A 14,896-nucleotide genomic window follows, 5' to 3' on the forward strand; every position below is an offset into this window, starting at 1 on the left:
AGCCTTCGGAGTACAGCTGCTACCTCGGCTCAGGATCTCGGGCTTCTTCTAGAGCTAGTTCTGCTCGTGCAAGTCCTGTGGTGAGCATGCTTTTCTGCTTCATCTTTCCCTGATTGAATTGCTTTATTTCTGTCTCCCAAGGCTATTTCTACTGAAGAAAGAACACTGCAATATATGGGCGATTAATGAGTTCTGATTCATTTACTGTTGAAAAGCGACTGGCCATCTTTTGAACTAGTCTAATAACCACCAGGTCATTTGTACTGTAACTGGGGCTCATATTTCTAATTTCTTCTCCACATGTTATTAGATGTTATGAAAATTCTGTTAAGATAGGTGTTTGCTGTTGTTTGCTGCCCTGTGCTTGTAACTCAGGTTGAAGATGTTTCCTTGATGGTTTTCTGGTTATAAGTAGCTGCTTTTCACTTTAAGCAAAAGAACACCACAATGTAGGGAAGGGCTGGTTTTCAGGTTGCTTAAGACAATGGAGCCACAGTTATGCTTTTGTATCTTTTAAAAATGTATGCCCCATTTCCCACTACCTAGGTTCCACCTCTTTCCCCCTTTTTTCTCCCCAACCTAATACTGCATGCAACACTAGTGTCTCACAACAAATGAAACTGATTTGTAGAAAACATCTGAAAAAGATCTAGGTTTAGCATTGCTTAAACTTAATTAGGTAAAGGTAAAGGGACCCCTGACTGTTCGGTCCAATCATGGACGACTCTGGGGTTGCGGTGCTCATCTCACTTTATTGGCCGAGGGAGCCGGCGTACAGCTGGTCATGTGGCCAGCATGACTAAGCCACTTCTGGCGAGCCAGAGCAGCGCACAGAAACACTATTTACCTTCCTGCTGGAGCAGTACCTATTTATCTATTTGAACTTTGACGTGCTTTCGAACTGCTAGGTTGGCAGGAGCAGGGACCGAGCAACGGGAGCTCTCGCGGAGATTCGAATCGCCTACCTTCTGATCGGCAAGCCCTAGGCTCTGTGGTTTAGACCACAGCCCTATCTTGTAGACTTCAGTTGTCTCAGAAAATATTTTCCATATTCTAATATTACCAACAACAAGCAAATTCATGATTAAAGATACGGTAATGAGCTCTAGGGACGTGGGTGGCACTGTGCGTGCCAGTGTTGAGTCTTGTCTGATACATTAAGTCCATCAGACACTTTAGCCAAAGCCATAGACTGTCATTTGGTACAGTTTCATTTGAAACTATTCTGAGTGTCTTACATTTCACTTGATAAAATACTTCACAGTCCAAGCTTACATATCATAAAACAATGAAAGTTAAAATATACCTAGATAATTGAAATAGCAACAGTGTAGTAGTAAAGGCTTTTTAAAATCACAACTACATATTTGTTATAAATTGAATATAATGCTGTCTTTATTTTTTGTGTCTGTAATGATGCTGGAATGTGTCTTGAAAACATTTTGCAATTTGCAATTAATGTTTTCTGAAAGATCCTGAAATACTGGAATTGTAAAGATGGCCTCAGAGCTGTCTCTTACAGAATCAAGCAGATCCAGATGTTTTAAAAACGAAGCTGCTGCTCCATCCTGGCCTTATATATAACCTTCAGTCGGTGTAGTCACTGTTTTAGCAGTAAAAGTGATCAATACCCAGTGGCACTCTATACTAGGGCTGGGCAATATCTGGTTTTCAGCATTGTGATGTATCAGCAGCTAAACATGGTGATATACCGATTTATCACAATGTCTGAAATCAGAACTATGAAGAGGCAAAGCTACCTAGACAGAGGGACATGGAGAGGAGCATGGAAGGCTGATGTTCTTCCCAGAATGGTACTGCCACTATGGTGAAAACCGTATACCCACTGTAAACTGTTTAGAAAAAGAAACAAATAACTAATTAAAAGTTAAAATTTCAAAAAACCTTTTTTAAAAAACAACACTATTTTTCTCCCAAGAAGCTCAAGCTGATATACATGGTCCTTTCCCCAATTTTATCATCACAGCAACCCTGCAAGGAAGGTGAAGCTGAGAGGAGTTCAAAGTGATGCATGCCATTGCCCCCGTTTTATCCCCACAGCAACCTTGAGATGTAGGTTAGGCTGAGAGTGTCCAGGTCTCTTCTGGTCTCTGCTGTTATTTCCCCATTGCATCGCACTCTAAATAATAATGATGATGATCATTATAAAAGCTTAAGCGGCCCAGATTCTCCTTGCATAGTTATACAAGTTTATGATACCCCTGCTGTTCTTACTATTTAATTGTACTCTTAAAGGTTAATATAAAACGTCACCTTGCAGTGTAGCAAAGTGGATCATATTCTTTACTACAATGAAATCTAATTTAAAATGAACATTTCCTTTTATTTGTCACATTGATATCTCCTTTCCTCCAAGGAGCTCACGGTGTGCTCCCCATTTTATCCTAACAACCCTGCGTGGGCTGGGGGAGAGACAGGGACTGCATGCCTAAGGGGGGAGGGGTGTTGATTCCTGGACCTAGTCCAGCACTCTAATCATCAGACTGGCTTTTACTCATAAATAACTTCCATTGAGCTCAGTGAGATTTCTTTCAAAGTAACGGCACAGGATAGCAGCCTGATTTGACTTAAATGTACCATGTAATTCCACTGCTGAGCTGAATTAAATTACAAAGAGCTCCATCTGCTGGAAAGTGCTGTGTAAAACAGCTTCTCAAAAGTAGTATTTGGGTTTTGGGGGGCTCTGGAAAGGAAGGAAGAGAGAGAGAGAGAGAGAGAGAGAGAGAGAGAGAAAGGAAGGAAGGAAGGAAGGAAGGAAGGAAGGAAGGAAGGAAGAATAGGAAGCCTGAGGACAACCCCTGAGGCAAAGGCAAGGAAGAGCAGAGATTGCTGTTTGTCTTCTTGCAATGCTAAAAATCACACCAAAAGTTATTTGGCTGGGAAAAGCATTGACAGCATAGCAATACACTAACGGAACAAGAAGACAGAAGGCTTCCCACAAGCACTCAGTTTACTCCATTTCAGTTTTATATGTTCAAGAAAATAACATTTCTGAAAGAAAATTCCATTTCCACATCAATTTATTTATTAAGAGTGGTATTCAGCTAAGTTCTCCTCAGAGTAGACTCACTGAAATTAATGAGGCTAAGTTAGTCATGTCCATTAACTTCAGCGGGTGTGCTCTGAATAGGACTAGCAGCAAATACCATCCTAAATTTGCACGCTAACACTCTCAGGTCAGTTCATATATCCTGGTGGTGCTAATAGGTTGGATGCTGTCATGCTTTGAAAAGACTAAAGGATATCGGTGGGACTTGTTAGTCATGATAGCTAACTTAAATCCTGTTATTGCAATTAGTCTAATCCAAGTAGCTTTGAATATGCTTTTATGGAAGATGACAGATATTCAAGTATCTGAGTCACAAGCTGCCCAGTAATTTAAAGGTTATCACCAACACTTTGAAGTGTAGCTAGAAGTGGAGAGTCAGCCAGTGCTGCTGTTTGAGAACTGAAGCCACGTGCTTTATTCAACTGGTCCCAATTAGCAGCTAGCACCTATACTGTCAAGTACAGTACAGTTTCTAATAACTCATCAGAGTTAGCCCCAGGTACAGGGGTGCCAACCTGAATAAAATATTGAGGGGGCCCAGGTAAATCCTGCCCCCCCATAATCAGTCACATGATGTGGTGCACACATGCCATTTGAATGGCAATGCCCATCAACTTTGCGGGGATGCAGTCCCCTCAAATATTTCATTGGAGGTGGCGAAAACCCCTCAGCCCCTAGGAGTTGGCTCCTATGCCCAGGTATAACACATTGTGTTAGTCCCATCTAAACAGCAAACAAAACAGCAACTAAAAAATAAGCTGAACATCACAATTACAGTAAAAGTCGTATAACATGGTTAACAAATCAATACAGCATTTAGACTCTATAAAACAAAATTATCAAAATAGCAAGTAAATAAAGTAAGATAAGTACTGTTAAGTTCACAACACACACCCATGATTCAGAATCTTTTGGTCTGTTCAGTTTATTAAAATACACATAAAAGACTCATCATGCCTGTTGTTAAGCCAGCTCAACCAGGTGCTGAGCCAGCTGGGGTCCTCAGGCCATGGTGGTGTCATGGACTGGCTGGATGCAGAGGCGTGGGGGGGCACCAGCTGGGGAACCCCCAGGGGAAGAAAGCTCAGGGCCAGGGGAGTGGTGGTGGGCGATGAGGAGTGGTCAAAGGGAAAAGAAGGAGCAGACCGAGAGGAGGATGTGTCAGAAGCAAAAGAGGTAACAGGATTTCATGAACAGGAAGAGGCTGTGGCAGAGAGCAGTCCAGCATCAGAGGCAGAATCAGAGGCTGGAGAGGAGGTTGGCCAAGAGGCAGAGTTCAGGTGGGCTGCTGAAGAATCCAGGGAGTCTTCCCCTCCTACTGTGACCAGCTCCTCTCCGCCCTGGCCACGTAGAATATGCCGAGAAATGAACAGAGCAGAGCAGAGTTTGGTTGCACAGACACAGTTTGCAGCTGCTTGGGAAAGACCCTGGAGGGGAGGGGCCGGGGGGGGGAGGCAGGGGCCTTCAGTCTTTGCAGCTGCCTCGTTGGAGCAAGACCTATCAGGAAGAGCTGCTGGGATCACTAGGCCTGTACTGTTTTGGTTTCTTTGAATAAAGAACTAACTTCACTGACACCCATGTTTTTTGTTGCTGACCTATGCCTGACCCAACTCCGGCTCCTGACAAGTGGAGGGGATAGAGCTCTTGAGCCTACCACCAGCGATAAAGTGAATGTTTACTTCAGGTAGTCTTCCAAGGCACAATTGATAAGGAGCTCGCCCACATCACTCTCAATAGTCAGACGGTCCATTCCCACACGAGGAATTCAGAGGCAAACCTGTCCCTCTAGAGTAGCGAGTCGCAGTGGCCCTCGGTGTTGAGGTTGACCAGGAGGTCCAGCAGTGCCTCCATGCTCAGGACATTCTTGATGCACTGAGGTCTGTCCAGCTTCTTAAGTCACACCTTGGCCGACATGGGGGCAGCAGCGGTGGCAGCCGCTTCCACATTGTTTGCAGAAGGAACAATGACTTGCTTAGGAATTCCTTCAGTTATGTCCACAAACCTGCTACACGCATGTTGGCTGGATTTGGTGGGTTTGCAATGCCATACTGGCAACACAGGATATTTCCCGGCTGATGGTTGCAGGCTCTTTCATGTATTTCACTTCTGACTTCATGTGTGTCTCCCAAGAGTGAGATGCACACTATTAGTTGATTTCCCTTCAAAGTCCCTTCTCAATCTCGGAGTCAGATGTCTGGGGTGCATGCAGATTAGACCACACAGATGGAATCACTGAAAAGATGCAAAGAGAGCTTTGCAAGGTTTAATATATGCTAAGGAAAAAGAAACACTGTAATCACCTTATTCAGCTAATTAAAGTGACTTATCAGCACCTGCTACACAGCTGCAAAAACTATGTCAGGATATGCACCCTGGCTTTTAAAGTGGTACACATCCTGTGGAACAATAATGAACCCTAACATTTAAACAAGATATTCAACAGGTGGCTGTGGAGGGAAACTGGCACTTTCATGAAATCTAAAGGAGAACATAGTGGTGTAAACACAGTCTTTTCTGTTCACATATTAAGCTTTCAATACTTTCGTCACTTAAAGCATTTGAACACTATTCAAGTGCCTGACAGATGCAACGGGGCCTGTTTAAAACCAAATCAAACTTTAAAAAGAGGGTGAATTTTAAGGGATATCTTTTAGTCTCTGAAGTAAACAAAATAAAAGTTCCATGCTTAGTTGCTTAGGAGTAAATAACCACCTTTACTCCAAGATTGTATACAGCCAGTGACGTCATGCTGAAAAGGTTTGAAGACACTCTCATGATGGGGAAATGGGTCCTTGTGGTTCAATTATGGTTTCTTTCTTCTCTCTCCTGTAGGTTGAAGAAAGGCCTGAAAAAGACTTTGAGAAGGTAAGAGTGAATGGGTAGCATGGTTGTGTGTGGGAGGAAAGGTATCTGTGCACAATATTAAATGACAGGCATAAATTGAGAAATGTCTCCTAATCATGAAGAACAGAAATAAGATTCACTGGATTTTGGAGTTTCTATTGAAAATGTTTTGATGGTTTTCGGCTCTTAAATTTTCTGCCATTGACTCTTTTTTGACTTCATGTATGTGCAATGATATATTCATAGTTAGTTATTCTTGCTGTATTCAGAAATCCAGGTATTACTATATTTCAGGATATATACCCACTTTTTGTTGTAAGAATAAGTTTGAATAGTTTGGAGGCTGTGCTTTCAGAGTTAATCTCATTACATGTACTTGTTGCTTAGAGGGGCAGGTGTGACACATGGCCAGGAATAAAGAAGGAAGACATGCATGTGTTTGAAGGCGAACAGAATGGCAAACCAGGAACAGCTTCATTCTGATTTGTAGGAAATGTGTAAGCCACAGATTCTCAGTTAGGACATCCTAGGAAACAGTGATTCAAAAAACCAGGAAGTTTTCTCTCCAGCCAGGTGCTTGAAGGGAGGAAAGAGGAGTGTTGCGCCTCATTGCTTTTCCCCACTCTGATGAACCATGGTTTGCTGAAATGACAGTGTTACTTCTAAACCAGGTCACAGTGCAATTTAAATGAACTTATCAAAGCTTTTCTGTTTGCCTTTAAACATGAAGAACAGTTTTGTGATTAGTAAAATATCACTGAACAGAAGACGATCAATGACTACAGTTCTTGCCAAAAGGTTATGTTCAGCTTCCTCTGCCAGAGGCACTATTCACCTGAATACCAGTTGCTGGGAATCAGAGAACTGTAGATTTGGAAAGGGGTCCCAAAACATCCATGGCAGATGACCACCCAGCCTCTGCTTAAAAACCTCCAGTGAAGGAGAGTTCACCATGTTCCAAGGAAGTCTGTTCCACTGTCTAATAGCTCTTAATGTCAGAAAGTTCTTCCTGATACTTAGTTGGAATCTCCCTTCTTGTAACTTGAAGCCATTGGATCAGGTCCTCTCCTCCAGAGCAGGAGAAAACAAGCTGGCTCCATCCTCCTGGGACAGCCCTTTAGACTCAGGAGTGGGTGGAATGTTGTTTTGCTGTGGGGCTTCCTTATGCATCTGGTCACCCACTGTTCTCCGGGCCACTGGCCTGATCCAGCAGCAGGCTCTTCTTCTGTTGTTAACAAATTTTCCATAATGGAAGGTGGGAAACATTCAAGAATATCCTGAAATTAAGCAACAGTTTTAAAAATTATAACGTAAGACAATATTTCCCATCTTCTCCCTTTCATACTCTTCACTTTTTTGATGGGATGTTGGGTAATGAAAAAGACTCTAAATACAAATCATAGCCAGCGTGTTCTGAAATTAAAGTTGGAAACTAAAGCAGTTTGGATTATTTTTAATGTGCTGCTGAGTCTGTCTGCCTTTTTGAACCAGGAGCGCAACTAGTTCAAATTGTAAGAAAGGGATTTGAATATTAGGAGGAACACCCTGACCGTATGAGCTGTTTGACAGTGGAACAGACTACTTCAGAAGCGGTGCATTCTCCTTTGTGAGCAGAGCTTGAAGGGGTGATAGTGGAGGTCAGGGGGTTGGACTGAATCACCTTTTGAGGTACTTTCCAAATCTTAGATTCTATGACAAAGACTTACACTGCTTTTATTGTAAACACTCCTTGATTGTGTTCCAGGGGGTTCGTACTGTGTCAAGCTTGTCAGCAGCTACGCTGGCCTCTCTAGGCGGAACATCTTCCCGGCGAGGCAGTGGAGATACCTCCATCTCGGTTGATACTGAAGCATCTATTAGAGAAATTAAGGTAAGCTGCTTGTTGGAGGTGAAAGCTGGTAAAGGGACTTGCTTCTGTCCCTCATGTCTTACCGTGCAAAAATAATTGGTATAGGGATATATATTTCATCACAACGAATGACTAGGAAATTCTATTTTTGTAATGTCATTGGTTACCCAGTGGTTTTCAGTGGTTACTCAGTGGGGTTTTTTGACACCATGCTTTGCGATTTTCTTCAGGATATCAATGAGTTAAAGGACCAGATTCAGGATGTAGAAGGAAAATACATGCAGGGACTGAAGGAAATGAAGGTACAAGTTTATGTTGGAGTGAGCTTGTGGGACTAACCTTGGATAAATATCCAGAGAGGGAACAAGAATGGAGTGTAATTTAATAAGCATGTTTTCTTTCAGAGTTGTGAAATTGCATCCTGAACTTACAAAGTTCTAGTTCTAATTATTCAGCTCATAGCAGCGTAGGTACTTAAAGCACATTAACAGACTGAGCAAACAGCACACTCACTTAAAATAGCTTTTGCATGCTTTATACTACTACTTCAAGAGTATACACTTTCACATAAATCATGCATTTCTGAAGAGCTGTGCAGTTTGAAGTTGGCCAGTTTCAGTGAAAAGGGGGTCAATATGAACTAGAGAATCATTTTAAAATCAGACCCAAGCATGTATGCTGATTTTGAAATTCTGTGCCACAGAATTTCAAGGGAGCGGTTTTTTAAAAATAGTTTTTATTAAATATTTTCTTAGGTACAAAAAAAGTACAAGCATTTTCTCGGTTTTCAGGTTGTAGAGTCTTTTCTACAGATCAGTTACATTCGATGTGAGCCATTAATGTTGTATACAGTTTAAGGTTGGGGGAGAAGATAGTGGGGGAGGGGTGTGTAGTAAACTTACATTCTTTTACATTCTTAGTAAGGCTGGGTTCTTTTAAGGTTCAGCATAGTCTTTCTGTGGCACAGGCATTCTTTATGAAATGCTGTTCAACTTTCCACTTTTATTTCCCCCACAGTCATTAAAGGACACCATAAAAATTTGCAACAAGACCCAGAAATCTGAATAATGATGCAGTGTAGTGGCTAAGGCAGTGCTTTCCAAACTTTTCATGTTGGTGACATGCTTTTTAGACATGCATCGTTTCACGACACAGTAATTCAGGTTTACTAGCAAACCGGAGACACTCTCCAGCAGCAGAGAGTGTCTGCCAGCTGTCTGGGATGTGCGCGTGTGTGCCCAGGTCCTACCACCACGACACCAGCCCTGAGCAGCATTGCTGTTGTGCTCTCCTTGCGCCAGGCAGCAATCCCATCCCTTACAAGGCTGCTCGGGGAGGACAGTGTGGGGACGCGACAGCCATGCACCTCGATTGAAGGGCGCATGGTTGCTGCATCCTCACAACACCCTCCCCAAGCGGTCTTGCAAGGCTCGGATCGGGGAGGGTGGCGCAAGAAAGGCTGACTTTCCCCTGCCTGAACTTCCTCGCTGCCCACGGCTGCCATTTACTTGTGACGCAAGCCAAAAACCACAACCAACTAAATCCTCTTCCCTCCATTCTGCCCCCCCCTGCAGGACCCCCACAAAAGCCCTCATCCTACCAACCTCTCCCTTTTTATCAAAGGGAGGTAGGACAGGCAAGCAGGCAGGCAAGCAAGCAAAAATAGTCTTCTTTTAAAAAAAATTAAAAACCCTTCCTTTCAGATATGGAGGAAAGCTATTTAGGGGGAACTAACAATGTAAACACCACCAGAAAATAAAAATAAAAAACTCTTCTCTCTCTCTTTTCCACTGGTGGGGTGAGTGTGAGGGAAGAAAGAAGTGCTTTCCAGTTCTTTCTGGTTAGCAGACTCTGCATAATTAGCTGAGCTTTTAAGTGGAAAGATACCTGGGAAGCCCAGGAGGAGGGAGGAGGGAGAGAGCAAAGAAAGGTGCCTGCAAATTATCTGCCAAGTATCTGTAAAGTATCTGTTCAGCTGAGCTACCCTCGGGAAGCTTCATGTCTCCAGCTTTTGTTCACTGGCATATTGCCTTGTTGAAACACTTATCATGGGTTATTGTGGCGATTTATCGCACAGCCCTATTTGGGGTGTATGGGAATTCCTGGAACAATAACTCAAGAGTTCTTCAATGTGACCTTTCCCAACTGCCGCCCTATTCCCTTAGAATGCTTTTTAAACCCCCTAGTATCTTTTTATAGTAGGCTTAGGCATGAGACTGTGACACCAAGGGAAATGAGTGCTAAACTTAGAATCATTTGAAGAGTTGGAAGGGACCCCAAGGGTCATCTAGTCCAACCCTCTGCAATGTAGGAATCTCAACTAGATCACACATGGCAGATGGCCATCCAACCTCCACTTAAAAACATCCAAGGAAGGAGAGTCCACCACCATCTGAGGGAATTTACAATAGATGCCCTTAGATTTCCAGAAGTAGATTTTAAGTTGCATGAAATATCACATAAAGTGCAAAAATTAACAGGTAAGAAAATGTTGGGGAAATAGAATAAAGTGCTTGTCAAGGCAGTCATTGACAAGGTCGTTTCCCTAGCATTTTGACTTGGTTGGTAAACTAAAAGTATTTATTAATCACTGTGCTTTTTTCTTTTCTTTAGGACTCTCTAGCTGAAGTGGAAGAGAAATATAAGAAGGCTATGGTATCAAATGCTCAGTTAGATAATGAGAAAACCAATTTCATGTATCAAGTAGACACCTTGAAGGATGCATTGTTGGAACTGGAAGAACAGCTTGCAGAATCTAAGAGACAATATGAAGAGAAAAACAAAGTAAGTAGTGATACATCAGCAGTCTTAAGAAGGAGTCTTAGGCTATAAACCTAACCCTACTTACCAGGAAGAAAGCCCCATTGACTTCACTAGAACTTACTTAACTGCTGTTGGCCTCCGTCTGTCTCAAGAGACACTGGAGTTCAGCTCCGGGGGGAAGAAAAAGCACTAGAGAATCACAGCGCCTGCTGTGACTGCAGAGAGCGGTAACTCATGGCTGCTGCCTCCCGTGTTGTATTTGCTGCATTGGCAGCATCAAAGTGACCTCCCCAAGGCCCTTACTTCTGAGTCAGCATATTTAGGATTGTGCTGTTTGCATTGTCCCTATGATGGCTCTAGTTTTTCTGAGGCGCCTTTTAAAGGTCCCTTTTTCTGAGCAGATACTAAATTAATGATGGGTTTACACATGGCATGTATATTAAATACAGTGGTGCCTCGCAAGACGAAAAGAATCCGTTCTGTGATTCTCTTCGTCTAGCGGTTTTTTCGTCTTGCGAAGCAAGCCCATTGACGGATTAGCGCTATTAGCGGCTTCTAGTGGCTTTTAGCGGCTTATCTGCTGATCGGATCAGCTGATAAGCGGCTTAGCGGCTTAGAAAAAGGGGGGGAAGGGAAAAAAACCAGCAGGAACTCGCAAGACATTGTCGTCTTGGGAAGCAAGCGCATAGGAAATTCGTTTTGCGAAGCACCTCCAAAACGGAAAACTCTTTCGTCTAGCGAGTTTTCCGTCTTGCGAGGCATTCATCTTGCAGGGCACCACAGTATGTGTCATGCTGCGGAAGTGAGCCTTAGCTTTGTATGCAATCCCCCAATTGGCAGCAAATCTTGCGCATATATCAGAGCCAGTGTGAGTAAATGACTGAATTAGTAGATCCCTCTTTTCCCCTCAATAGTGGAGGAGTCACATGGGTGGAGCTTGCTCACATAAGCATTTATGCACATAGGTCTAGGTTAGAATTTATGGGTTTTATGCATGGTGAAAGACAGGCCTTAAGCCCAAAGCTTTCTCCATGATTTACCACTTGCCTAATGGGCTAATAGAACTGGTATCTAATTTAGAATTTATATATAATAACTACCAAAGAAAGGAAGATGCCCATTAGCAAGCAGGAACATCTGGAATGTTGAGACAGGTGTAATGCTGCAATATCCTTTGCAAAAAAATAGCTTTCTTTTCCTAAACAGGTTCACATAATAAATATATAATGTGTTTTCGTTGTAGGATTTTGAGAGGGAAAAACACGCCCATACTATATTGCAGTTTCAGTTCATGGAAATCAAAGAGACTTTGAAACAAAGAGAAGAACTACTTGCAGTAAGTGAATTCTTCGGTTAAACATTACTTTCATTAATATCTTGTATGCTAGCAAATGGACCACAAAATATTCCTTTCTCTAGCTTCAGATTTTCCACAAAAAGTGATTCTTTAGGAATTATCAAGAACATCTCATCACACTGTTCTAGGTTAAATTCTCATTAGATGCTGTCTAGACAAAACACCAACTATGTACAGTTTATCTAAGCAAGTGATCTTGCTTTATATCCCTTTTTAAAACATTGTAAATTACTGTTGGATGAATAAAGCATCTGAAGGGAAACTTGTAATTGTATTCAAGTGTGAATGGTTTTGAATTAAAGAGCTACTTGCCTACCAAATCACAGGAAACAAGGTCCCTACTGTCTGATATGGCTCACTTCTTCTTGGAATGCTGGTGTTGACTTCTGGGATGTGGGACAGAAGTCAGGGAGGACACTGCTTCCCTGCTACTGGGATGAAAAACGTGGCTTGAGGAGATGCCATCTGGAGATACCAGATTCTTTTGTGGGTGAACTGGGAGTGTTTGAAGAGAATTGTGGCAATAGCTATGCAAAGAAAGCATTTGCTCCTGTAATCAAATGGTTGCACACTGGTACCTTCAGTTTGAGAAACTGTATCTGATCTGATCGTATCTTCTGTGCTGGCTTTTCTGGCTCCACATGGGATTAGCACTGCCTAGTGCTTGAAGGCAGGAACTTTAATTGCTTTACGGGAGCTTTTAGCCTATATGGTGTTCCCAGAAGCTGCATCAGTTTAAGTTCCCGCCTTGAACCTCGAAGCATTAGCATCATATATATAGCACTTTTCTGTCCTAAGACCTGTATTTGTAACATTATTTACATTATGCCTTTTACTCAGCTCCTTCTTTATAATGCTCCCAGGACCTCTCACACTCCCTTATCTTACTCATTTATGGCTTGCTGTGAATGAGATTAATCATAGAATGACAGAACTGTAGTGTTGGAGGGGATGACCACAGGTCATCTAGCCCAGCGCCCTGCAGTGAAGTGCGTTGCCTCAAGCCTTGCCCTTGCTCCTCTGCTCCTCCCCTTCTTCGTGGAGGAGGTGGTGTCCAGGGGTCCGAGTTGCATCCATCCGCTTAGATCACTGACCAGGCTGAATCTACCACTTATTGTCTTTTCCTTCCTTCCTTCCGCCTGTTCAAAGTGGGATGGTGGCGACTAACTTCTTAAGCGACTGTGTCACATACTAAGTCCTAAGAACAACGTGGCCCCTCTCATCAAGTGTTGACATATTTGATGAATGCCAACTAGAATGTGTATACTAATCTCTTCCTCTGCCGACCTGCATGCACACAGCTTGGCTGGGGTGGTTTAGCTTATATGGAGTATGCAGCTGCACCGTCCTGGTAAGACAAGGAGGAGCGTAGCCCTGGCTCCAGCTCCTGTCCATACTGTGAGGTGGCCACTATTTTCTCTGTTAGAACGTAGCACAAAGAGGTATTTTATCTTAAGGAGAAAAGTTCCTGGGATTTCAAGGCAGAGCCATAAAATTGGTGTAAATGGTAGGTTTCTTGGATTTAGTTGATTTAACTTTTTTTCATGGTACTTTTAAAATGCTGTAGCCTTGGGTTTTTCTTCTGATTAACTCTCTTCTCTGCCTTCTGTCTTCTTGTTTGCTCCTGCACTTTAGGAAATCCGACAACTACAGCAGAAACAGGAGGGCTATGTCAGGGAAATGTCTGATCTTCAGGAGACAATAGAATGGAAAGAAAAAAAGATAGGGGTAGGAGTCACAACTTTGACCAGATTGTCAGTGCTGTCTTTTAAGCAAGAGTATTAAACTCCACACAGTGTTATAAAATGCTCCTTTCTGCGAAAAAGACTTGTGTCGTTTATAAACAGAGTAGTAGCTACCAAAGCAGTTTTGGAGCTGGGGGTTATGTGTGCACCAAGGATAGAATTTGGACAGAACAGAATTCAGAACCCATGACCATTTGAATATTGCAGAAATGGAGCAAATTTATATTAATTAATTAAATTTTAATTCTTAGCCTCATAGCATAAAATTCAAAGCCTTATGTTTCCGTATAAGTTTAGTGATGATTGTTGAATGTGGCCAATATTTAGACACAGTAACGTTTTTCATAACTACTACAGTACATTGCTCTATTTGCTGATCAGCAATTTTGCCTGCATGACACTGTTAATCAAAGAGAAACCTACCATAAAGTCATTAGCATAAAAAAGAGAAGACCAGGAAACTTGGACAAAACCATAATGTGTGGTGATCAGCTAATGACTTAGAGCAGTGGTCTGCAACCTTTAAGACAAAAAGAGCCACTTGGACCCGTTTCCGAAGAAAAAACAACAACTGGGAGCCGCAAAACCATTGCGACATTTAAAACAAATATATCTCCGGAGCCACGATCTGACAGCAGGCGGGAAGGTGATGTCGGGACGGTGCGTGACTAACGCACGCACCGCCCCCATGCGACGTCACAGCCAGTACAGCGCCCGCCACAGTGAGGAGTGTCGGGGCGCACAATGCGCCTCCTCCCCTCGCTAGTATCCGCCCCGGAGCCGCAGCAAAGATGTAAAAGAGCCACATGCGGCTCCGGAGCCGCGGGTTGCAGACCCCTGACTTAGAGCAAAGCTTTCCAAACTGTGTCTCAACACATTAGTGTGTCGGCTGCAGTGCGTAGGTGTGTTGCGCAAATGCTCCCACACTCCTCCCATGGCTGGAAAGGGGTTAGTTTACCCTCTGGTTTGCTAGTAAAACTGAATTACTGTGTCGTAAAATGATACATGTCTAAAAATTGTGTCACCAACATGAAAAGTTTGGAAAGCTCTGACTTAAAGCATTTATGAAACCAACGTTTGTAAGGGCCAACCTCAATTTTACAAAACAAACATGTTTGCATTAGATATCTTACATCCATCTGCAGTAGTGACATTTTAAAGTACTATTCAGGGTTGTTGAAGCATGGCACATTCTTGCAAATAGGAGCTACTGATATCTATCAAGGAAGTTTTCATAACTCCCACAAATACTAAAATAAAATTCCTTT

At 42.7% G+C, this 14,896-nt stretch overlaps 1 protein-coding gene across 37 annotated transcripts in view; it reads left to right on the forward strand.

Annotated features, from left to right (window-relative positions):
* LRRFIP1 (LRR binding FLII interacting protein 1) overlaps positions 1–14,896 on the forward strand; it is a gene marked incomplete at its 5' end in the record, with an annotated part of 101,599 nt that overhangs the window by 67,515 nt on the left and 19,188 nt on the right. For 11 of the 37 annotated variants that reach the window (XM_083472129.1, XM_083472102.1, XM_083472135.1 and 8 more), the window contains 7 exons: positions 3–80; positions 5,903–5,935; positions 7,659–7,784; positions 7,994–8,065; positions 10,377–10,547; positions 11,770–11,862; positions 13,519–13,611. In XM_083472129.1, the coding sequence (XP_083328255.1) occupies positions 3–80; positions 5,903–5,935; positions 7,659–7,784; positions 7,994–8,065; positions 10,377–10,547; positions 11,770–11,862; positions 13,519–13,611 (666 nt within the window). The remainder of the gene's footprint in view (positions 1–2; positions 81–5,902; positions 5,936–7,658; positions 7,785–7,993; positions 8,066–10,376; positions 10,548–11,769; positions 11,863–13,518; positions 13,612–14,896) is intronic. The other 26 variants (XM_083472133.1, XM_083472138.1, XM_083472107.1 and 23 more) reach the window with 7 other exon arrangements.

This window comes from Podarcis liolepis, assembly GCF_965112155.1.
Source record: "Podarcis liolepis genome assembly, chromosome: 1".
Classification (NCBI taxonomy): domain Eukaryota; kingdom Metazoa; phylum Chordata; class Lepidosauria; order Squamata; family Lacertidae; genus Podarcis; species Podarcis liolepis.